The sequence below is a fragment of the Telmatherina bonti genome, assembly GCF_933228915.1.
Source record: "Telmatherina bonti genome assembly, chromosome: 17".
In the NCBI taxonomy this organism is placed as follows: domain Eukaryota; kingdom Metazoa; phylum Chordata; class Actinopteri; order Atheriniformes; family Telmatherinidae; genus Telmatherina; species Telmatherina bonti.
The window spans coordinates 29,645,370-29,671,442 of record NC_136615.1 but is presented as its reverse complement, the minus strand read 5'-3'; the positions used below and the strand labels follow the sequence as shown (position 1 = coordinate 29,671,442).

General features: G+C 38.2%; 1 protein-coding gene across 1 annotated transcript in view; it reads right to left on the bottom strand.

Moving 5' to 3' along the window:
• Window positions 1-925: 925 nt before the first annotated feature.
• Window positions 926-26,073, bottom strand: part of npr2 (natriuretic peptide receptor 2) — a gene marked incomplete at its 3' end in the record, with an annotated part of 101,577 nt that continues 76,429 nt past the window's right edge. The window contains exons 15-22 of the mRNA XM_079257200.1: window positions 24,711-24,879; window positions 11,558-11,704; window positions 10,725-10,848; window positions 6,452-6,520; window positions 6,200-6,374; window positions 4,529-4,627; window positions 3,262-3,353; window positions 926-988 (exon numbers count right to left, since the gene is read on the bottom strand). Coding sequence (XP_079113326.1) covers window positions 926-988; window positions 3,262-3,353; window positions 4,529-4,627; window positions 6,200-6,374; window positions 6,452-6,520; window positions 10,725-10,848; window positions 11,558-11,704; window positions 24,711-24,879 — 938 coding nt within the window. The remainder of the gene's footprint in view (window positions 989-3,261; window positions 3,354-4,528; window positions 4,628-6,199; window positions 6,375-6,451; window positions 6,521-10,724; window positions 10,849-11,557; window positions 11,705-24,710; window positions 24,880-26,073) is intronic.

Below are 26,073 nucleotides of genomic sequence, written 5' to 3'. Positions count from 1 at the left end.
CGAAGCCGTTCTTCTTGTTTTCTTAAATAACAGCAAAATAGTCATGCTGGTATTGTCACTTATAAAATTAAAAGTACATGTTGGATGAGCCGGAATTAATGGCAACAAACTTTTGTTTAACACAAGACAAAAACAGGAAAATGCTATGTTCATAGTGCATCGTAACTTTGGCGAACGTTCCCCAAAGGCTGCATTTGTGCCTGAGACATTTAAATGTGTAATTCTAGAGGGACATCTCATATTTTAGGGGTCATTTATAAATTCTTTCTGGGCTAAAAGTGGATCAAAACATTTGGGTTTTGAGTGTTGTCAGGAGGATGTGGCCCAGATTTATTCAGAGAGCTCACATGCTGATAAAATAAAGCCAATGAATGAGTCTTTACGGCTTTTTGTTACCTTTCTTATGTTACATCTTTAAGTTACACACAAGAAATTCCCCAAAATATTAGAAGACATACATAAAAAAAGTTTTTAACTCAGTTTATTGAACAAAATATTTTACAGTATCTTGGATATACATATATACATGTGGTCTTGTACTGTGTTACGTGATGGATGAACCCCTGCAGTGACAATAATTGCAAATCTGTGCCATCAAACTTTAAAAGATGTTTCAAGAAAATACTAATACATCATCGACTTCCAAACACATTATACAAATCTTAATATAGAAAGCACAAAAAATAAGAATTTATCGGTGAAAAGCACCCACTACATACAAAAACAGCTTCTTCTCTTTGTCTTATATTCAGTTACAGAATGCAGGTAATAAATATACCTGAAACTCCCTCCGTTTCTGTCGTAGGGGGTGTGTTTTTCCACCTTTCCCCTGCAGGGAAATCATGGTTAAGGACTTATTCTAGAACAAATAAAGTAGCGGCTCGGAGCTTCTGCTGCTGCCACGCGGTCGGCATCGGCAGGCCTCTCAGATAACATACACATCAGTCTTCTCCCCAAGAAGCCAATACGTTCTCATTTTGCCTTTGCCCTGGAAAAACACAGAAATCAATGAGTTTATCAGTGAGGGTAGAGAGGCAGGGGTTGGGGTAAATAATACCCACCCCCACCCCCATCAGACTGCCCTTTATTATGCATGACCCTGAGGCTTATTTTAGGTTGATATGCTTACACATTCACCTCCATTCATTACAGGTGGAACATGATACGCAAAACCACCAAAAATAATTATTTACCTCCACCAAACTGATGACTGGTCGTGTAAAGGCACTTTAATCTATGAATATGGTGATTCCTTCTTCTGTTCTTTCTTTTCATGCCTGGATTTATTTGCAATAAAAACCAAATCAGGAAAAAATAATAATTAAAAAAAAAAAACTGGAATAAAATGTAGCACAATTTAATATTAAAGAAATAAATAAAATGATATATAAAGATGAATAAATATTGTAAAAACAAATATGTATATATGATTGAATGAAAACAAATAAATTTATTTTATAAAAAGAAACAAAGAAGAAAAAAAAGAAATAAAAAACTTTTTAACCAGGCGTCAAGGGGTTAAAACCAACCTTGAAATGGTCTGTCAATACTTTAACCCTGCTTTAAAAAAGCAGCTATCAATCAGTATAATGAACCTAAATTATAAGAAGCAGCATGTTGTCGCTTTATTGTCTTCTAAAAGAGAAAGTCTTTTAACCGTTTCAAATCTGAGGTTCGCAAACATGAGGATGTTGAGAACAAATAACCAAACTAGGGATGTAGCGATGACTTCCTTCTGCAACTAATTGGGTATTAAACAGCATGGTAAATTATACATAAAGATCCCGGAGTATTGTCTCTTTCTATGGCTGAACTACAACTATAAGATAAGCGAATCGTCTGGAAAGGAAACAGCGTTGCTGCATGTGTTGCTTTGTTCTGGTTCCCTGTGAGCTGCAGAAGACGCTGTTTGGAGTTGTGTTGCTGCTCATCGGCTTGTAACGTACGAATAAAATCATTGCAGAGAAACTAAATGCACAGAATAAATTTCACCACCTGTAAGATAAACATCAGCCGTTTATGCTGAAGGTAAACATTTAGCAGTTTGGTTAAATGTAATGTAATGTAACATAACACTGAATACATTTATAGTGTGATTTCCTATTATGTTATCATGTTTTTTTCATTTCTAACTACTTCATGCAGGTTAAAAATAAATGTTTATAATGTAGTTTCCAGAAAGAGCTCCTGTAGCCGTTTCTATCTGTTGGTTTTTTTAAGAAATCCAGAGTAAATATGTAGGATTCATTTATTCTTTAGGCAGAAGAATTCAACTTTTTGTTTACTTTACTTACTTTTATTATTTTGTTATGTTGGCACCAAAAGACAGAAATAAATCAAATTAAATCAAAGTTTATTTGTACAGCACCTTTCACACAAGAAGCAGCTCAAAGTGCTTTACATATATCAAACCGAATAGACACATCATTATTCACACACACACACACACACACACACACACACACACACACACACACACACACACACACACACACACACACACACACACACTGACACACCCCCAATCTCATGTTGCCTGATAAAGCTTCTAAGATAGTCTTCTGTCTCTTTAACCGACAATAATAATAATAGTAAAAGAATAAACATCTGGCTTGGCAGACTGTTAGGAAACGATATCCTGGGGATCCCTCAGACCAGGGACCAGCCTCTAGTGGTGCGCCACCACTGGAACAGCCACGACTCAGGGTTGGCCCCGATCCGTACTGCAGCCATAAAACGCCATCAGGAGCGTTCATGTTAGTTTACACATTTATAAAGCTGCAGGATTAAAGGACATCTCTAAACAAAACTATTGCAAGATTGCCTTTTTTGAGACGTCATTAAAACCTTTTATCTGCTTCATTATCAGAGTTGGTCTTTGATCATGCCTGCAACTGTCCTACGATCTGATAGAGGTTTACAATCATTTTTAAACAAACACGTTTTATTTCTTAAGGCAAGTCCGAAGCTTTTTGCATTTCTGCCATCTTCCTTTATTCTTTGATCGTAACACACACACACACACAGATTTACACACCCTAACAAACCTTTGCAAAGACTCCACAGATGCTAAAATAAGCCTTGTGTTTGCAAACTTAACCCTGTTTTACCATGAAAATGCAGTTTTGGAGCAGAGATCTAGAAGATAAGCTCAGGACTCAAACCGATGCTTCTTTTCTGTTTAAAGTTTGTGTTGAAGTCTGACTCTGAAGCGAAATGACTTGCAGTGTTTTTTTTTCAAAGCAAGGGCAGCAATCTCACCTTCATTTCTACGTCTCCTCGTAGCTGAAGGTCAAAGTAGCCAAACTCATCCAGCACTTCTTTGGTGGCTGAGGACACGTGGATCTTTAAGGCTGCAAGGAACACAAAGAGCACAACCGTAAACACTTTAGAGTTAAATCTACATGACTCCAACATCTGAAGTATCACTTTGCAGATCCGTCCTCATAACATAAAAGTTGGGAGGCAGCAGCGGAGTAAGATGATCCGATGCATTTAGTTACATCAGAGACCAGGAGGCCGAATGCTAACGGTGATAAAATTCTGCCTTGTTCTTTTCAATTAATGCAAACAGTGCAGAGATTTGAGACTGGACGCCTGGCTGTGAAGCTGAAAGCTGTGCTGTTTATCACTGGCTGAGGGCCCTTTGCTGTAAGCGCTATCAATTATTTACCAGAGGATGCACAATACAGGAAGGGGCTCAGTAATCAATACATGTGATGATACACTCACAAAATGCCCAGCCACGCTTCCATAAGCCTGAATACTGTCAATGCAACTTACGGGTAGAAATGTCAACGTAAAGTCAGGAGAAAGAGCATTTTTTTCAGCTCTGGAAAGAAAAATCTCATCCTCTGCAGGTCTGACTGTGAGGCAACTTGTTATTTAATGTTTAGTTTTGATAAAAAACTGAACCCAGATGTAGAAAGAGTGTGGAAAACATGTAAAAACCAGCAATAACTTAGATTTTATATGACATTATAGGTCACTTCTGTGATTGTGGAGAAATTTCAGCTCATGTTTTCTTACAATTCAAGCAAATTTAATGATTCATTCATTAAAATAATATAAAAATACAAGCTCAAATCAGCATCTCTCCACCACAGTGATTAGCATTTGTTGTGATATGTTCGTTCGTATTTGTTGCTGTAACTTCGGAAACTTCTCCGTTTCAGTAAAATAGAGATGAAACTGACTCGCTATGGTTGTAATGTTGCCGTCTCTGCAGACCAGTGTTATGACGTGTTGTAGCAGGGATTACATTAAGATAGAAGAGCAGAATAATCATGTGGTGATACTGAACTCTATGCAGAATACCGATGACAAACTTTGAGACAACAAAAATACGATAGAAACCCTTTTCAGCCCCGAAAAACCAGTAAAAAATGCAGACGTTGTCATTAGTTACAGGGATCTGTGTAAAACCGGATCCTCGCTGCTGAACATTGGGATCTCTGTGGAGACACGCAGCGTCCAGCGAGCACGCCAGTGAAGAAGAAACAGCAGTATCACTGCCAGGTACACTCACCCTCTCCATTGGATTCCATGCGCGATGCTGTGTTGACAGTATCTCCAAACAAACAGTATCGGGGCATCTTCAGCCCAACCACTCCGGCACACACTGGACCTAGAAGACACAGGCTGACTTTGGTCATTTTTACAGTTGCAAACGCCGTCTCACCCACTTCTGCTGAACTACGTCTGCATGTCGCGGACCTGAATCATGAACAGTTTGAGCATGAGCTGATACAGGCGAAACACTCAGTAACAAACCTTCAACTCACGCCAGACTCCAGTCTGCAGACAGACGAGGTTACGAGTGTTTATGTTCTCTCTGTATCTGCAAGTTTGAGCTAGTTTATGATGTTCACGCGGCTGCTTTTAGTTAACACTAACATGGTTTTATACAAGCGTCTTGCAATAAAACTGCCTCAGTTTAGCTTATAATGTGTGCTGGTGTTTACTCAGGGCTGTGATTATTATGGAGGCTGGTGGGTATTTTATTCTCTTTTCTGTATTTATATGTAAATGAGACAATGATTTTCATTAGTCTGAACTATTATTACAGATAACAGTTATTTAATCAATAATCATTTAATGAAAGCATTTATGTAGATCACAGAATCACTTTTTAGATTAGAAGCAGCAGAATAAATGTAATTTTTGCCTTTTATTTTTATTCATATCTTTTCATCTTACTTTATACTTATTGATATCTATTGATTGTTTTATGATTGTTTTATTCATTTTTATTCATGTGTGGGATTTTATATTCTTCTTTTTATCTGTTTTATTAAAGAACACGAAAACACATACATTTGTATAAGTTAATTGCAGATATTTTATTGTAATAATTTTATTTAATTTTAATTTTTATCTTCTTTTTATATTTTACTTAATTTATGTGTAATTTTTTTGTTTAATTTTATGCTCGTATATTTGTTTTTCGTTTTAATTTAGTCTATATACAGTAATATAGTCTACATATTTAGTCTACATTACTGTACATATATACATATATATATATATATATATATATATATGTGTGTGTGTGTGTATCTTTATTTGTGTGTGTAATTTGATTTTTTTGTTAGTTAGTTGCTGATATTTTATTTTTATTTTACAAAAGGTAGTGCATTACAGAATATGTTGTGGTCTAATAGAGACAATAGATGTGCAAAGGAAACCAATGCAGTGCAGTTAATTCCTTTCCCTACTTGAACATTGACTGAATTTTCTGGCAGTCGGTCTGGAAAATAAACATGTGTTGTGAAACTGCTGCATCCGTGAAGCCTAATTCAGGCTTTTCAGTGTTCTCTGGTTTTCAGCTTTTCATTGACGACCAATTACTGTAACTGTTGATGGACTGAAAGTGGAATTAGTAATGGGATGGCTATCTTCCTGCGCCAGAACAGAAAAAAAGCCAGCATCCATGGTAAATAAAGAAAACTGACACAGAAATGGGGGACTGATGCAGATGAGAGCAGCTTTTGTACACAAGGTGCACTCATGGTTGCTGTGAAACATTTTATCTTTCAGTGAAAAACACTCAGCTTTTAAAATTGCTTCTGAGAGAAAAATAAAAGATTTTTTCCACTTTGCTGAACTCTGCCTCTCTCAGCACCTGAATGGCATCAGCTCTGTCGATAAAACGTGACAGAAGGAGACAAACATCACATTATGTGTTCATCAGACGAACCTGTGTGTATGCCTATCCTGAGTCTCAGCTGGTCATTCGGTCTGTGTCGGATCTTGAATGTTTTGACCTGTTCTAACAAAGCCAACGACATCCCGGCGATCTCTCTGGCGTGAAGTTTGCCGTTCCTCACTGGCAGCCCGGACACCACCATGTAGGCGTCGCCGATTGTCTCCACCTGAGGGACCAATCAAAGATCTTGACATTTTGCTGTTGCACGTTTCTGTAATGAGCCATTCTGCGTGTCTAACTCACCTTGTACACATCAAAGTTATCAATTATGGCATCGAAGCATGTGTACAGGTCATTGAGCAATGTCACAACCTGTAGAAAGAAAAGAGACTCAAATATTAGAGCTTATTTGTGTCCTGTATGCCAGTTATACCACTCTGTTACCATTTCTCAGTGAAAAATTTTGGAAGAGACTCAAACTAAATAATGTTTGGGTAAGACATACATTGCAAATGTGGGATCTAGTGAGAAAAAAGTTAGGAGGTGCAATTAGTTTATCAAGGGCTATTCCCATCTCTGGAAATGTTGAATTCCAACCATCAGTGTGGGATAATGGGTTTAAAAGGTGGGAGAGCAGTGGTTTACGCACAATCCATCAATTATTTCAAGAAAATGTTTTCAAATCTTTTGCACAATTACAAAAACAATTTCTGTTACCTTCAAAAGATCATTATCGATATTTGCAAATAATGCACTATATTCAAAGTCATGCTGAGCGGCATAAAATGAAAGAAATCCCAACCGGCATAGAGCAATATATGTGATATATATCACATTAAAAGAAGAAAAATTACTTAATGAGAAACATGTGTCTATTATGTACAAGATGTTGATGGAAAATCTGGGAGACAACTCATTTGATGTTAGAGATAAATGGGAATTGGAATTGAATGTTATTATTGAGGATGCAACATGGAAGGATATGTGTGAGATCAGCCGCAAAGGTATCAATAAGTAACTTATGGAAAGAATTCGATGAGAAAACTAAGATGAGACACTTCAGAACCCCTCTTGTGATTTCTACATTTTATAAAAATATATCTCCAGTATGTTGGAGAAACTGTGGCAAGGTGGCAGATCACTCACATGTCTTCTGGAACTGCCCAGTACTGTTTCAGTATTGGCAGGACATAAAACGTGAGATCGAGACTATGCTCGCCGTTAAAATCCCTATGGATCCTAACTTCTTCCTTTTCGGAACCCCCCCAGAAAATATTAAGGACAAAGACCATAGATATGTACTCCGTATTCTATTGCTGATTGCAAGAATAATGATCACTGTTAATTGGAGGAAACCCTCTCCTCCAACAGAGACAGAATGGACACAGAGACTTAAACAAGTCTACATTATGGAACACTTGACTGCAAAACTCCAAATGAAAACAGACTTGTTTCAACAAAGATGCACTCCAGTGACATTACATCTTCAAATTGAAAAGTAATACCCTCTGTCAAGAATTGTGTTCCTTGTAAATGTCAAATCTTGAGATAATAACATAAACGTAAAAAAAACCCCCACTCTGTTAACCGATGAAAGGCCTCAGTCTTTGATTATGTCTTTCACTGGACAACTGCCACTGAGACTTGCTGACATATACGTTTATAAGTCATAAATATATCTGCAGATTCAGCAACAGTTTAATTTTTTATCATGCACATTGATGATGTACTCAGCGGTGATGGAAAGCAACCTGAATCAAGTAGTAAAAGATGTTTTAAGCAAGTATTTATTCCTCAGTTTGATGTTTGATAGACTGAAGCTGCGTTTCCATTACGCCTTGAATCGCACAAAAACTAAACATCGCAATAAAAACAACGCTAATGGAAACTCCTACATTTAAAAAAAGTCTCAGATGTCACTAAAAGGTTTTTATGCTCTCATTAGATGGTTTTTCAGATGTTTTGATCTAGAAACCCATAAAAAAAAAAGTGTAATGGAAACGTTTTTGTGCATTTACGTCCCAGGACTTGATGTGGAGAGTTGGGACCAGTTCATGATCCCGCCCCAAAAATCTGGCGCGATGTGGAACAACGCAACAGCGCAGTTCAGAGTTTTGGAAAAAGAAATGAGGGAAAAAAAGCTTTGAAAAGATTTAGCAAATTCTGTGCAACAAATAGAAAAGTAGAAAAAGTAGAAAACCCCAAAATAATGCTACATGGCTACTTGGCATAAGATGCAATTCTTAAAAGATCTCGTCCGGTTGACAAGATTTTACGAGAGCTGAGGCATGGCTTATGGGCTAAACACTGTTCAGTGGAAGCACATGTAAATCGCAATTGTTGTTTGTCGAAACTTACAAAGATCGCTTTTATTTTACGAAAAAATGTAAAGGAAACGCAGCTTGATCTTGGTGTTTTCTGTGTGCTAGCGGGAGCTCTCGTACTGGCGAGTGTATGCTTTGCGATAAGATAATAAAATCGCTGTAGGGTTGTTGAGTGTTATTTGTTGTTTATAAATTTATTATTTATGTGAGACAAAGTTGTCTGATTTAAAAACAGTAACGGACTAAGACGTGAACACAACGCCTTAAAACCGCTTGCTACGAACAATGCCGAAAAGAAGGGTTGGCGAAGGGAGCTGTTATACTATATTCCTGTAGTTCTTTAATCGCATCATGTAACAAAGACTTTATTAAGATGATGGGATAATATGTATTCCTTACCTGGACTCAAATATATATATAAGATGGAGTTAAAGCATTAACAACAATATCTTTGTTGTTAAATTAGCTCCAATACCTGTTTATGATGCATCTCATAATGTTGCTTTGTAGATCTTCTAACTTTACGAGTTATTTTTAATTTGAGTTAATTTTATCAAAGTAACTGAAGAAAAAATTTTAGGGTTACAAGTTTTGTGGAAAAACGTTCACGCTGCACTTCTCAAACAAATCGGACACTTTAAAACTTGTGTTTCACTCCCAACCAGAGGCAAGAAAACAGATCCTGCATCAGATCCTGATGGTCTGGTTGATCAGATTTCCATCTAATTCTTTCTCGTCTGACTGCGAAATATTTCTCCTGTCCAGAGCTGCATGTCCCCCCACATGTATGTAGCTTTTGATTGTCTTTACCCACAATGCACTTTGTTTTTTAGTCTACATCCTTTTTTTGGTCCACTAGAAATGGACCAATGCCTGCATTTGTTCACATTACCCCAAACAAAGCGGACTTTCCGAGCAAACAGACTGAAAACGCTGCTGTGAATGTGTCCTAAAGTATTCCTTTTTTGTTTTATACTAATGGCTCCCATCTAGACACCTTCATATTTAACTGCACAACAGAAATCTCCTTAGGACGACATCTTTCACACCGTATGTTTGCAAATAAAGCTAAAAGCTGGGGTAGGGAATATTAGGGAGCTAGCAAGATGTGAAAGTGGCGCCCTGTCTTGGCTCCTCCCCTTCAGATTTTGCTCCATGCGTGATCCAAGGCTTTCTTCCTACCTCCGCCATGGAGGTTATGTTTTTACCGGCGTTTATCTGTTTGTGTTCAAGATAACTAAAAAAGTTTGAAACGGATTTTCATGAAATTTCTAGGAGTTGTTGGAAATGTGAAAAGGAAGAACTGATTTAATTCTGGTGGTGATCCAGATCATCATTTTGATCCAGGAACTTTCTAGAACTCTTGGAGGAGGTTTGCGCTCTCCAGATGCTTTTTTTGGTTGTTGTTTTTAAATAGTTTAAATCACAGTTGTTGTTGTTGTTTTTGTTGTGAGTGAGGTTTTTATTGTGGGATGTTTTTAAGAACCTGTCTGTAAATCAAGTTTCCTACCAAGGACAATAAAATTCCTGAAACTGCAGCATTTTAAAAATGGTGTTTTTTGTTGTGCAGACAGGTGACTACAACTACAGGTCAGGGTACTTTGTAATGACTACAGGGTATACAAATAATTATGCTTTATGTGTAAACACTTTATTTCTGACTTCTGCTTCTTTTGACCGCTTGATGAATTGAATGGTTTATATTGGATGTACGTTATAATGGGGTTGTAAGCGGTTGTACTTTTGTTGTATTTGCCATGTTTCCTTTAGTTTCCAAGCATTTTTCTGGCCTAACATACCTGGACCTTCCACACCGCCTGAGAAAGAACGTGTGACAGAGATAAGAGGAATAACCTGTTGTATTCAGGCTGATTCCTCTTCATCTGATGGCGTGAGATTACCCATCTGCACTTGAGACCCATCTAAAGACCTCGCTTTGGTATTTGAGTGAGAGGAAGATGATGTGACTCAACTCTGCGTCAACATACTATTCCATCTAACAACTGTATTATTTTGAGTCACAGTCTATGTGTGGGAAAACACACGCTGTGGGAACTATGAGCCACACCGTAGGTAGAGACCCGATACTCAAGCACAGAAGCAAAATTCACCATAACTGAGATCACGACGAGGGATTTTTTTTTTTTTTACAAGCTTTCCTCGGGAGACGTGGAGGAAAGTTTCATAAGCAGAAGGAGTGAGTTGCAGAGTGATAATCAATCAATTGCAGAGATGCTTTGATAGCGGCGTACCTGTAGCGGCGTGCTCTCTGCAGACATGGATGTGAAGCCGACGATGTCGCTGAAGTAGATCGTGACGCTGTCGAATGCCTCCGCCTGCACCGTCTCGCCCCGTTTTAGCTGCTCTGCAACTGAACTGCGTACAGACAGAGAGGTCAAGGTGTTCACGCTGCAAATACAACATTTATCAAAGAAAAGTTTGGAACGAGGAAAGGAAGGATCATGAACCTCAAGACGAAAACAAAGACAAGATGTTTAAGGTTCTCAGACATTTGGCCGAGCGCCCGGCCGCTCCGATCATCCCCAGATGTCAGGTTTTATCCCCACTCATGTTCATTTTCTTTTAATCAAATGATCCGGGAGGCAAAACGCCGAATGGCAGAGGTTAGTTTGTTTAATTCACATGTGTGGTGAGAAATTAAATCTGTCCTTTCTCTCAGGCCGCTTTTCTTTTTAAAAGACAGGGAAGGAGGAAAAGAGGATAAACGATGGAGAACGGCTGGATTTGCTGCCGTGGTATTATCCAAAAGCCTAAACTCACTCTCGCGTCTGTTCTGCTGTCTCTTCTTAATGAGCAGTTTGCCTGACAGCTCTCTGCTCTCTTTTATCTCCTTTTGTCTGCCTGGGATCACACCACAGGGAGACAATTCTAGTCATAAAATGCACAGTGTTGAGAGCGATTCTGGGTCTTTAATTAATACAGAAACTCAGCAGCTGACAGAGGATCATTTGGACACGTTGGTAATTCACTCCGCTTGCCGGGTTCAACATAATTGGAGCTTTTAGGCTTTTAGTTGGCAGGACTACTGTAAAGTGTAAAAAATAAAAAAGCAGTTTTTTCTTACTGTGGTAGGATTTGGTAGAGGAGGTTTTCGGCTTTGCGTTTCTCCTCCAGGTATGCCTGGGTTCGTTCCTCCACCAGGTTCTCCAGGTTGTTGGCGTACTGCTCCATCCTGGACAGCAGGTTGTTAAGGATACTGGTGCTGCCCTCCCTGTGCAACACACATGCAAACACACAGTTCTGCTTTTAGACGTGGTTCAGCCGTTTCTTTCTGAGAAAATAAAACCAAATAAATCAACACAAACTAAAGGTAGGTGCTTTATGAGATTGGACTAAACTGCTGACCTTGTTTCCAGATATCAGTGGTACTTTTAATAACCAAACCCTCAATTTAACCCAATAAAGCCAGACATGACATATTTGACACATAGAGTTTGACACATTTTGCATCATTACTCCAAATCCTGTTTTGCACAATCTGATGGGTTTTCTGCCTCCAAAAGCAGCAAGGAGATAATTACATTAATAATTATGACATATCACATGGTACTAATTGGTAAACATCCCCCCATAATAGTTCCATTTGGTTCCATTTTGTAAAAGGACCAAATAAAGATCTCTTGTTCAAATAATTTGACTATTGTAATGATTTTTCATGGGTCCTGCCATAAAGAATTAGACCAGAGAAAAGTCAGTTACCTTTTTAATTAAAGCTGTTTTTATTCATAAAAGTCTTTATTTTTATTTGAAAACACGTTTTTATTGATCTGAATTCACCATTTTGGTTCTGAGGTATTTATAATCTCTATTCAGAGTCAGTTTAGTACACATAAATGCAGCAACTAAAGCCTTGTTTCCACCAAAGCAAGTCGGGGCAGGCGGAGACACTGGTGTTGCCACCTGTGAAAACTGGGAAGAGTATCCTAATGTCCAACCTGGTGGTCCTACTTTTCTAGGATGGTTCACTGGAGTACCAATCTAACCATCTGACCCCCAAATGGTGGAGCTTAACACACTGCAATCCTTTGATCGGTTGAAAAGAAGTCACTTTCTGTGCAACCTGGCATAAAAACCATGCAGAAATGGCTTCTTGTTTAGAGCAGCTGATATTCTTTTTTAACAAATCTCTGTTGAAAATGTCGTTATGAAGCACCGGTTGGTGGTCCGTTGGATGAACGCCATTCTTTGTTTTTGAGGTGTGTTTTGGTGTGTTTTGGTTGTGTGCTGCGAGGGCGTAACACTATTCTTTAGCTGAAGCATCTATCGCGATTAAATGACATTAGAGCTAACTGTCTCATCCTAACATGCACCCATTGGCGGAAATGAAACTTCAGTGAAAAACACTTTTTATTTGACGATGGTTTCAAATGGACTAACTTCCTCATTTGTTTTCACATATTTCTTAGTGCTGAGGCAGCTGGTCTCCTGCTGATGAGAAGAGAAGTCCTGGAAAGATAAAAATGACCCGAATGTCAGGGGAAAAACAAGGAAACAACCAAGTGGGAGGTGAAAAGCTTTTGTCAATGGATAAATTATGAATAGAGACGTCTGATAATACCAACATTATTAGGCATTATTAGGCCAATATTGGCACTAAAATGCAGTATCGGAATTTATCAGTTCCAGTTTTTACTTTTCTTATGACATAATGCACATAATATATATCAAACTCTTCAGCTAAATCTCCTCTAACTCACTATATAAGAGATGTCATGTATAGTTTTTCAAATATTTCTGTTTGTTTCGCACAACTTGCTCCAAAAATACAGTATTGGTTGATATCAGTAGGGCTGAATGATATGACGAGATACATGTTATTTTATTTATATATATATATATATATATATATATATATATATATATATATATATATATATATATATATATATATATATATATATATATATATGTGTGTGTGTGTGTGTGTGCGTGTGTTTGTGTGTACATATGTAGTTGCTGTCAGAAGCACCTGTCATAATTTAGTTTTCACATTCGATATATATTCACATCCAAGTAGTAGTTAATAAAATGTAACTGTAATGCCAATTAAGCTTTTAACTTTATGTATTTCTGAAACGTTTACCTTTTGCTATGTCTTGTGAATTCCTATTTTATTTATGTAACTCCTCTGTTTTGCTTTAAGTTCATTTGAGTTTGGTATTTCTTTTCTTAGTTCTGACGGCATATTTGGGACAATTAAGGATCTTTCAAGGCAAGCTGAAGACACTGTCCATCAATAAATGTCTGTGAAAATCCAAGAACGATTTCGAGCTTGATTAAACTTCGAGGGAGTAACAATATGGAAAATGTCGTTTCATTTGAGGCTCTATTGTTTGAGGCACGATAAGGTGCTTTACTGCAGTATTTTACATCAAGATGTGCTGTACGGCATGCACGCTGCAATATATAAACAAACATGAAGAAAAACAGTAGCAGACGTGCAGGATAATTCACTAAAAGATGACCAGCCAACCCAAACCGATGAGCTTGTTCATAAAAGAGGAGAAATTTCTGCCGCATGGAATCAGTTTGGATATAAAAAGGCCGACGTGGAACCGACAACAGACTAGCTCACAGTCCCACCAACAGACTCCGACAAAACTAACTCATTTTATGACCTGCCCAAGAATCAGGATGAAGAAAACAGAATAAAGAATAGAGTCAACGAGCAAAAGCCGCAAAAGCAGCGTCAAGTGATGGTGAAAGCGTTCATAATAAACTCCAGACACAAACGCTGCAACAGGTATTTACGCGTGAAACACCATAAGGCCGTAGTTCCCCCAGATGGAAGGAGATCACTGCTGCTGTTGCCAAGCAACATCTGACACATAACTGATGACTGACACAACATTATACAAACAATTTGATATTGTTATGGGGATATAAACTGAACTATATCATGATATGAGATTTTGGTCATATCACCCAGCCTCAGATATCGGTATCAGAAATTACGAGTTGGACAAAATCGGTTTATCAGATATCGTTAAAAGCCAATATCGAACATCCCGAATTAACATCGATGTATAACATGCTGCCAAAACACACAAATAAAACTGGAAAAAAACTGAGATATCCTGAATTTAAGTCTCTAATGGAAAATAAAACTCCAGAAGTGTTTTAGGATTACATTTATATAAAATCAGGGACTTCCAGACTGTCCTGTAGGTTTTAGATATTTTCTTACTTCAACAGATCCCATTCAGACTAAAGAGTCATTAAAGTGGCACGACTTCGCACAGTCGCTTAACAAAGGCTAATTCACATTTACATCATTTACATTTAAAAGTTACCATCCGATTGTCATCACAGTTTTAAAAGAGGATTCATGAAAAGCATGATAAATGGCACATGGGAACATCATCCCTACTTCATTTCTAGAGCGGCGCCTTGTTTTTGCAGCTTCTTAAATATTTACATAACTGCAGCAGACATCATGTCAGAGGTTACTCAGTACTGCAAGTGATGGAGGAAGAAATGATCTTTTTTAAGCCTTCTGACTTGGGATTTTTCCGCCAACATGGCCATCGGGATGTATACTGTTCAGGAAATAACTGTGGCTTTGCATGTCTATGAATCTCTGGACAATGTGCATCCAAAGAACGGGTTGCGGACTTCCTCATGTATTTTACAGCAGAATAAATCCTTCTCACCTGCAGCCCTTCCATACCAAGCCAAGAAAACCTCAGGTCTTCAGACGTGGAAAAACAAGCTTGACACAGATCCCCAGTGTCTGATGCCAGGCCTTATTTCTAGACTTTACTGCCGTCGCTTCTCCCGCAGGTTTTTATGATTATATAATTGCTTTATTGCATAATGTTTGTGTCTCATGGCATTTCTACGTTCATTTGCTTATGCGTACACAAATACATTTACTCCAGCGGAGCAAGCGGGTGAGTCATCCACGACGCTGTGGCAGCTAAAAGCATCAATGTCTGGCATCCTGCCGGTTTCTACTGGGTCACATGTCCTACACACTCCCACGTGTTGTTTAACTTTAAAGAAACAAATATGAGACATGAAAGACTGAGGAGACACTGAATCTAAACTCTGCTGGCGCACCTACCCACATATTACAGACATCTACGTGTTCCCGCCACTCATCCAAACTAACAGCAACGCTGCAAACTGTCAAACAACCTCCTGGCATGTTAAACTAAACATATCTGTCCGGTCAGAGAAGAGTTCTAGTTGTAACATTTCTACATTTTGCAGCATTTCACATGCATATCTATTTAGTATGATAGAATTTAAGGTCTATTACAGGGGCACCCAAGTCCGGTCTAAATCTACCATCCTGCCATTGTGACCAGGCCTCTGCAGAGCTGAATGATGTGTGCATGAAGGCCTTCAGCATTTGATTCAGGAGAAGGGATGTATCTAAAAGTTGCAGGATACCAGATCTTGTGGAGTGGGCTGTTGCTGCCTCTGTCCTCAGCATATGTCCTCTGAAGGGAAAGGATCACCACAGCGAATCATAACAGGCTGCTGCTTCCAGGCATGGACCAAACGCAGGACAAAAGGCTGCAGATAACCGTTCAGTCGGTAAATTCGGCCGGAGGATGTCAGGGATCTGCAGCTGTGGGGAGAGTCCAGAGCTGACTGGAAGAACTTGCACCAGCAGAAAGCAGGTAGGAGGCTGAAGAGCGAAGGGTTAACGGGGGAATGCGTTGCAAGTGAGGAGAATGGCACAGGTGATGGTCAGCTCTGGAGTCAGCCGGCAGCTGCAGAGGAGCCCAAGGAATAAAATGGACTCAAAAACTCTGGTTTTATGCTCTACATTTGTTTGGGCTTGGGACTGGAGAACGATCACGTCTCCCTGCAGCAGCGTAGGAAAGCAGGACTCCACGGACCATCAGGTCAAGAGACAAGCGGCTCGACCACCTGAGCCACGGCAACCTCAGACTTTGACTAAACTATCATTTCTTTTCTTTCATTTTCCTTTCTGATCTGAAGATATTTAATGGACTGAACTTTGAATTAGTTCATCAAAAGCTTGAAGCTTCACAAAACCGAAGAATAACCCAGACAGAAAAAGTCAGACAATACGCTGAGAACATAATCCTAATATTTAACAAACAGTGAAATTTTAAAAAAAATTTTAAAAAGACATTTTTAACCTTTAACTAAATTTAGCTTCTGCAACTAAATTTTAGTTACCATGGTGCATGTGAACTCTTTTGGTGTTTGACCATAATGTGATCCTGAAGAGGCTTCATGAACTCAGTTACACTTCATTCATTTCAATCTTTAAGAAAAGTTTACTTTTATTTACTGGAATACACATATATTTACTATAAAGTCGAGTCAGCTGGAGCATCTATGCAGAAGACCACACAGTTCTCTGGGAAAGACTAAACATACTAAATAAAAGTGACATTTTCAATATTTTGATTAATTATAATCATTTTTTGTCCTTTTTTTATCTAGTTATTTATAAGAAAAAATTGGGAAAGACTAAACATACTAAAAAAAGTGACGTTTTCAATCATTTTGATTAATTATAATCATTTTTTGTCCTTTTTTGATTTAGTTATTTATAAGAAAAAATTGGGAAAGACTAAACATACAAAAAAAAAAGTGACATTTTCAATCATTTTGATTAATTATAATCATTTTTTGTCCTTTTTTGATTTAGTTATTTATAAGAAAAAATTGGGAAAGACTAAACATACAAAAAAAAAGTGACATTTTCAATCATTTTGATTAATTATAATCATTTTTTGTCCTTTTTTGATTTAGTTATTTATAAGAAAAAATTGGGAAAGACTAAACATACTAAAAAAAGTGACGTTTTCAATCATTTTGATTAATTATAATCATTTTTTGTCCTTTTTTGATTTAGTTATTTATAAGAAAAAATTGGGAAAGACTAAACATACAAAAAAAAAAGTGACATTTTCAATCATTTTGATTAATTATAATCATTTTTTGTCCTTTTTTGATTTAGTTATTTATAAGAAAAAATTGGGAAAGACTAAACATACAAAAAAAAGTGACATTTTCAATCATTTTGATTAATTGTAACCCTTTTTTGTCCTTGATTTAGTTATTTATAAGAAAAAGTTGAGGATTGAGAAAAATATATATTAAATTTTGACATTTTAGTGCTTCACACAAAAGTAATTTGTAAAAAAAAAAGAAAAAAAAAAAAGAATTATTTATACAACTGATGATAAACAATGAGAGACTTGATGCACGCGGTGAAAGGTCAGCTATTCATGGCGAGCACAGTGCCAGCTCCCTGTGTGGGTTAAACCAAACCGTTTACTCCTGAACACCCCTCTTGTTAGTGCGCCCTTCAAGGCCAAGCTCACACTCACACACCAAAAATAACAGTCCATCCATCACGCCGTGTCAACAGCGTGCATTTACCTAATGAAAATAACCAGCAGACAGTGCATTAAGGCGCAGGCTTCTCAGCTGAAGGGCTTCGTACGCACGGAGAGGGACTTTGCACACAGCTGTCAAGAGCATCCTTGAGTGCTTGTGAGGTTATCAATCATATGGAGCTCTCTACTTCAAGCCACTCCAAATGGAAAGCGATGCATCACCAGACTCATCCTGTGTAGAATTACAGCGCTAACAGGGGGTCAAACTGGGAGAAACGCGTACAGACAACTAAAATTCTTCACACATTCGCATCAAAACGACTGTTTTCAGGTCACATCTGCATCTTATCAGCAGGTATGTGTTTACCACTGCCATGCTGATTAATTTGCTGCATATCAAGCTGATCTTTGGAGGTTGTCCCGTCAACCAGCTCGTATGAGCTGATTATTCCAGTTCTAGTTATTATATTTCACTGTTTCTACTCTGTAATGGTCATGCAGTCTAATTAAGTCTGGTAGGGAGGATGTCAGAGGCTGACAGAGTGTTGGACTGCTGTTCATATCCTGCTATGCAGTAATTGTGTTTCTTTTATTCCCAACTGCTCGACGTGTTTCAACCATCTGCACCGTCACTGTAACCCCACATATATTAGATAATTACGTGTTATGTGGCTTTATAAACATTCCTGCTTATTTCCCACTTCCAACCTATAAACGTTAAGGCTCAAGGTCTTTACACACATACTCCCAATATTTCGTCTAAATCAGGGGTGCCCAAACTTTTTGCATCTAAGGGCCAAACTGACAACGATCCAGTGAGCCACGGAGCGAACGCTGCAGCTTTAAGGATGAAAAATGCACAAAGTTATTTTAATTATTGTTCAATAGCAAACACAGTGTATTTTTTTTTTTCCTATCTGGGCAAATAAAATGTTACATTAAAAAATCAATATAGCAATAGAACAATAAAGCTGTAGTTAGAGGGGTAAGAAACAATAATTACTGCCACTAAACTGCAACCAAGTGCAACGTGTCAACAACCAGAAACAGTGCATGTGGAACAAGGCAAGATGTTGTGGAAAACATGAAGTTAATCTTTGGACAGTACCAGTCTCCATGTTGGGTTGCACCTGGCTCACTGACCAGGTCACTGAGGTGAGAGTCAGTCAGGATCCCTCTGAGTCTGGTCTGATTGGGGTTCATGACACTCATCAAGCTTTGTAAGACATCAATATAAACAATGACTTAAGGGCCAAAAGCAAAGTGCTGGCGGGCCGATTTTGTCCCGCAGGCCCCACTTTTTACACTCCTGGCCTAAAAAATTCGCATGGTAATATTTTTTATCGATACGCCGTCAAATCAATGTGGACGTTCACACCAGTGATGAAATTCCATCCAGAGAGTTTTATTTTTTTTAAACTGAGGTGGATTTTTTGTAATCTTTGCACCAGACAGATAAATAATCAACCAATCAGAGAAGTTGACTGATAGATCACCGGTTGCAGCGGTGCAGGCGTCACTTCATTCAAACTTTGTATCATCGTGGCCAAACGTGTGTATTATTTCTAATCTGCTTCTTAAAGTGGAACTATTATGGGCATTTCAGGCTAATTTATTTTTATTTCTGAGCCCAGAAGGGCTGGGATTGATCGAGTTATTGTCACATATCGCTTTATTTACTTCAGACAGACCCTCTCCGTAGGCTGTCAGATCAGCCTAATATGAACTCAATAAAAAAAAAAACAAACTACAATGTCAACACATAGCATACAGCCCTACATGTTGGAACCTGAATCAGAGCCTGAAAACGAAGTGGAAAACAGCAACCCACAGCAACGAATGCAGCAGGATGTCTCTCTTTGGTAAACTCACCAGCCATCGTTGGAAATAACTTTATCCCACGTTTTCCACCCGCCTGATGTATTTGTACATGCCCTTGTTAACCAGTAGAAGGTAACCAATCACCCAACCTTATCCCCCGGGACGTCACAAGGATTTCCAAGTAGAAAAAACTCTCTAAAACGACGCATTTTTCGTCACTATGGAACCCGAACGGAGAGCGTGCTGGAACTCAAACTCAAACTCAAACATGCGTTTAGGTGATAAAAACAGCGCCGTTCACATGTCTGATGAGGATTCAACACTGCAACACTGTAGAAAGCTCAGAAAACTCCAAATACCATCATAGCACCCCTTTAAAGCAAGCAGCTGCTGCTAAAGCAGATCCTCCATCTTTCCCACAGACGTCCTAAAGTCCATCCTGAAGTGGTTCTGGTCCAGCTTCAGATCCTGTGTTAAACAATGAAACTCTCCAAGTTCTCCCCTCTCCTCTAGTACAGGATGAACCCAGCGCTTTTCTTCTGCAGCATCAGCACACTGTTGTTGTGGCTTTATGTGGAATCCACCTTGCACCTTGTTCATCATTTATTCATAGTTTTGCATCACATTTAACCCTTTATCCGGCAAGTGACTATTGTTTTATCACTCTGTTTTCTCTCATTTTCAACATTAAACAATTTTTTTTAAATGTAACAACAGAATAGAGGTCTTGGTTCACACCAGAAGGACAATTTTAGGTTCAAATTTCTAATTTCAAGGTATTTCACTGAGTGTCCTAAAAAGGGTTAATGTGCATAGACAGAAACTTTGATAATTCGCAAATCTTTGTTGTTTCCTGGCATTAGTCCCGGTGTGTAAAGGCCTTTACCGGGCATCAGGGCTGTATGATATTTATAAAACCTGTTATGTTTATTATTGTTGAATATTATGACAATATGACGAGCAGGATGCAAAGAAAGACTTGTACAGGTGTATGAATGAGGGCTGCATTCAGAGATGGGAACTCTGGGAAGTCTGGGACTCGGACACACTTAGGGCACATTTACAGCCACCTCTACAAAAACAGGTCTCGGTCTGTTTCAAGTGGACCAAATACAGGAAGTGGACTACGAAACAAAGAGCATTGTGGGTTCAGGACAAGGCGTCGCAGGTAAACACATTACCGCGTCCCTTATCGACTGCTAATTCAGCATCCATCTTTCATCTTACCTGACCTGTTAGCTCTCTCAGCCAGCAGAAGACGATCTTACGCAAAACGTCACATCGCATCCCAGGTTAAAGTTGTATAGTGAGGTTTGTCGGCCTCGGGACGCTGCTGGATAGCAGCGGCTCTAGAAATGCACGATAGATGTCACTGTGTCATCATCCGGGATGCGGAGTTTTAAGGGAATGCGTCTTTAAAGACTTTTGGTATGAAAGCATCACACAAGAGACAAATAAAAGAGGAAAAACTGAAACATCAGTGACCTAAAAATACATGAAACTGATTCCACTACGTCCAACTTTATACACAACCTTAGAACTCACATGGAAAGGTTATTTATGGATCGATGTTAGCAATGAGATTAGAGTCACAGAAGCATGAATGTTAGCTTGTTTCAGCCTTTGTGCAACCTTAATGTTGCCTCCATTTGGTTTAAGTGAACTCAGTGAGATGTTACTTAGACTACTGTATCGTTCACTCCTTCTGGATATGATCCCTATGAGCTGACATGTATTTGTAAAGTGATAAAACACGACTTCTACAGCTGTGCTCATATTTATTCATCCCCTTTCATTAAAGAAGAAAAAAAAACAGCTACCTGTAAAATAAGCTGAAATGAACTAAAGTCATAATAAATAAGAATTTTATGAAAATCATTACATTATTTTCTAATTCTGGTTCAATGGAAATATTTTAAAAAAAAACAAACAAATAAGATAATTTATTACATATTCCATCACTCATAAACTAACATTTAGTTGAACAATCCTTTAATGTTTCCGCTCCAGTCAGGTGTTTTCTGTTCCTCTCAGTCAGACTTCTGCACCTGTTGACAGGTATTTTGTCCCACTGTTCAACAGAAAAGTTTGTTTTTTTCTTTTTTCAACTCAATTAAATGAAAAAACAGTGTCTTATTTTACTAAATTATATTTTTGCAAATCTTTAGTTATTGTTCCTTTTTTAAGTCTCCAGTTATTTGAGTGACTGTTGTAAATTCAGCCTTTTCTTTAATGAAAATGGGATGAATACTTATGAGCACAACTGTGAGTGTGCATACTTATTAGACAGCCTCATTGTTGCATGTGAAATTTACTACTTTCGGTTCAAAGATGGATTTAAAATCACCTCCTACACCCGTTTCCAGCTTTTAGGACATATTTTCTTTAAACCAGAATCCAGAATAAAATCTGCAACATTCAAGAAGAGCTACACCGCTTTGCTAGCCCGTCAGACGGCGGGATAATGGCTCGCTTCCTCATATGACTTCAGCCCTTTAGAGAACTTATCGACCTTCTGAAATGTGACATTTCCAAAGAAAGAAGACTCAACAGTTCTTTAAACGGCAGCTGGAGGACAGCGCTTGTGGCTTCGCTGAAAATTGATCGGAAGTGCCTCGAAACACTGACAAGCGGCAGGTTTAGGGCAGCGATAGAAAGGAGAGGCCGACTCTATTGATTAGAGGACATTTTTAAAAAGTCTACAAAGGTTATTTTATGGTGGATTTGTCTTTCTTTGGAAGATGGTATGCTTTTTAAAAAAAAGCCCAATATATAAACCTCCTATTCTACACTTTATATATATTTAAAAAATGTAACTTTTTTATACTTTTGAATAGTTGAAGAGGGTCTACACTCGAGTAGAGACGATTCAGATGATCAATTCATCGTTGAGTTAAACCTAATTTATCATCAGTGACTGTATCTGACTTCATTTGTACACGGATCAGAAGGAAATAGACACAAAGGAAACATCAGTGCAGCGTACTTCTGTTAAACATAATTAAACCTCCTAAACGACACTGAACTGTCATCCACGGTTACCTGTCAGGTTAACAAACACCAAGATGGTCCACGTCACTACATCTAAGGAACCTCTTCTCATGCGTCTAAAAGTAAAATGAAAGCTTGGAAGCAACCAGAGCAGATAAAACAAAATCCAGTTAAAGAAGCTGAATATGTTAACGCAGTTTAGATGGTTGATTCAGAGATGACTGCGACAAAACTGTGTCGACACCTGAAAAGAACAGAACTGTTGACGGCCATTTGCACATGAACTTATGGGACTGTTGCTCCTGACTGCAATGAATAAAATAACATAAAAATTACTGTTAAGTGAATTTATATGATATTCAGTAGGAAGAGAAGAAAATGCCTCTTAATACAACCCCAATTCCATGAAATTACTGCATAAAACGTAGATTAAAACAGAGTTCTGATTCTGGTCCTCAGCTGGAATAGGGTGGATTGCCCTCTCCGGGTCGGGAGTCAGGTCCTGCCTCAAGTGGAGGAGTTTAAATATCTCGGGGGAGCGTGAGATCGACAGGCGGATTTCAGCAAGACAATGCTAAACCACACCTTGCATCTGTCGCAACAACATGGTGGAACAGGAGAACTGGTCTGCCTGCAGTCCAGACCTTTCACCAACAGAAAAAAGGTAATAATGAAGGCCGACTGTAGACTAGAGCAGCTAGAATCCTGCATCAGACCAGAACGGGACAACATTCCTCTCCTAAAACTCCAGCAGCTGCTCTCCTCTCTTCCCAGATGTTTACAGACAGATGTTATAGGAAGATGCTGCACAGCAGCCTGTTCTTCTTCCATGTTCTACTGGTTGCAAATCCTTCATTTACATTTAAAGCAGGCTCCTAACATCTTGGGAATTAGGAGGTATCAATGATGATATTTACATTTAAAGCACAGCCTCATTCTGCCTGATGATACAACAAGCAGCTAAAACTCTGTCTGTTGAACAAAGCGCCTGCTACACACCGTGACTCAATAAGCGCCAAGTCGCCATCTCGTGTAATGAACCGTGACCTGTGTTTTGATGCTCATGTCACAACTCACAGAACAGAAAGATTGATTGCAGCTGGCAGGCGGAGCGTCACAACCTCTCAGAGCTACGTGCACTCAGGCGCTCTGCTTAACGTCCCAAACCTTGATTTTACCATTTAGTTTCTCCTTAAACACACTTCAGAGCCCACCAGATAACTTTATCTTTATCTCTGCACATCACACACCACACCCTCGTCGGTGTTTTTGGGAACAGTCCTGGAAATTGTGAATACTCTGTGTGCAACACAGTTTTCTGCCAAAATTATTTGCGAAGAGGTAACTTCCTCAGATTTTTCTTTTATTATTATTATATTGAGGAATTTTCTCCGTGTTATGAATAAATACACACACCCACAGTTAAATGATTTTGAAAAAAAAAACACCTCAAAATGTGACCAAACCTCTCCCATAAAGTCCAAAGGAGGCGCATTAGCAGATCAAATTAGCAGACAACATATTTTAATGGCATATTTTGATAAAGCATCTGGAATGGATCATGTTATTTTAGAGTCAGGAATTATAGATCAGTACGTGTGTGTGCTGGCGTTGCATATTTTGTGAAACTTCAGCAGAGATGCAAACAATAACTCCTTCTGACAGAGCTGCCTTACACCAGGGACAACACGCACGCCTTCCTCACCGCATCGACATCCAGCTCAGAACCAAAATATATGCAAACGAGTCATAAACTGTTTTCTAACACAAGCTGACATGGATAGAGGGGGGAGCAAATAGCCTTTCCTATCAATAACACTAATAAAATACAGGCTTTTATCTAAAACAGGGTGATTTTCAGCACAAAACATATAAAAAAATCTTTTAAACATATAAACTCACTCAACAGTAACATGGATGTGGGTTTGCAGGAAACACTGAGAGAAAAATGATCCTGCTGAACTCAGTTTCTCTCAGTTAGTTGACGAAGGAAAGACTGGAAGTCAAAGTTAAATGATTAATTATGTATTAGTAAGCAATTTCTTTTAACTAACGGGCTTGTAAGGAACTCACTTGTTGAGTTTGGCCATGTAGATCTTGATGTGGCCGAAGTCGGGCCTCTCTGCCGGGTCTTCGGCCCAGCAGCCCTCCATCAGGATGGTCAGCTCCTCCGAGTGGTATCTGTTGTCTGTGGTCGGCCGGAAGTACGGCTTCTGACCATTCCTCACCTTCTGTACGATCTCTGGGGGGGGGACAACATAGAAAAGGAAGGTCTAGAGTTTGTATTTCAGAGGTTTTTTTTTACTTTTGACGAAGTGGAGCATGACTTGATTACTTTGTGTAAGAGTGGCGCTGACTATAAAGGCCTTCTTCTAGCTGTAGAGACCGAGCATATAGTTAATGCATGCTTCCAAAAACCACTGAAAGTCCGTGGCTCGTTTCTTTACTAAATCTTTTTAGCGTTAAAGGAAAGGATAAAAAGAATATACAAAAAAATAAAGGTACTCCTTTTGAGTAAATACACCTAAACATGGTCAAAGACTGGTGTGCTTCATGGATGCCTTGTTAAACCAGAACCAATCAAAAGCTCAGAGCAGCCTTAATTATCTTTCATTAAGCTTGTTAAAGCCCAAAACTTTCTCATAATTAAACAACTGAATATTTTACCAACAATATTAACTAAATGGCTCCAACACTTTATATTCTGCTTCATAATAAAAAAAACAAAAACAACAGGGGTAATTTAAGTATAAAAAGTTCTGGTTTTGTTTACATCAAAGAAACAACAAAAGCATTACTTATAATAACTATTTTCTTAACTTATCAAAATTACTGATATTATCATGAGAAACCTTGTTTTCTTCAAAAAAAAAAAAAAAGCTTTTTTGTAAGTTTTCAGGAGAGCCAGGAAGCAAACAGAAAACAACATGCACAACTAAAACTACTGATATAAACGTTAAATAACTGTAACAATTGCCTCTTAAATATTTGCAATAAGCTTAATTTTAAAAACAAAGCTTGGTGACAACCGTTTACAGCTTGTGGTTATTTCATGAAAACAAAAGGCTGATTTAAGATAACACAACTTGTTAAGAAGAAACAGGCTCTAAGATCTCAAAATAACACAATAATTCCCATTAAAAGTAAGATATGTTGTAGATTTGAATCCACAAAGTAACTTTTCACCAAATTACAACTAATCATCTCCTTTAAAGTTTTATTCTTCAAGAAACTATTCTTCTCTCTGCAATTTTCATCACTTTAAAAATGTTTTCTTTGGATTTCTTTTATATTTTTCTGACTGAAAAAAATGCTGCACATCTGCTGGAATGTGCTGCTACTAATTTCAGTGGCATCTTCAGCTTATTTGCATTATACATCAGTAATTACACATTATTGCATTCACACTTGCGTTTATGTAGTAACAGTAAAAATT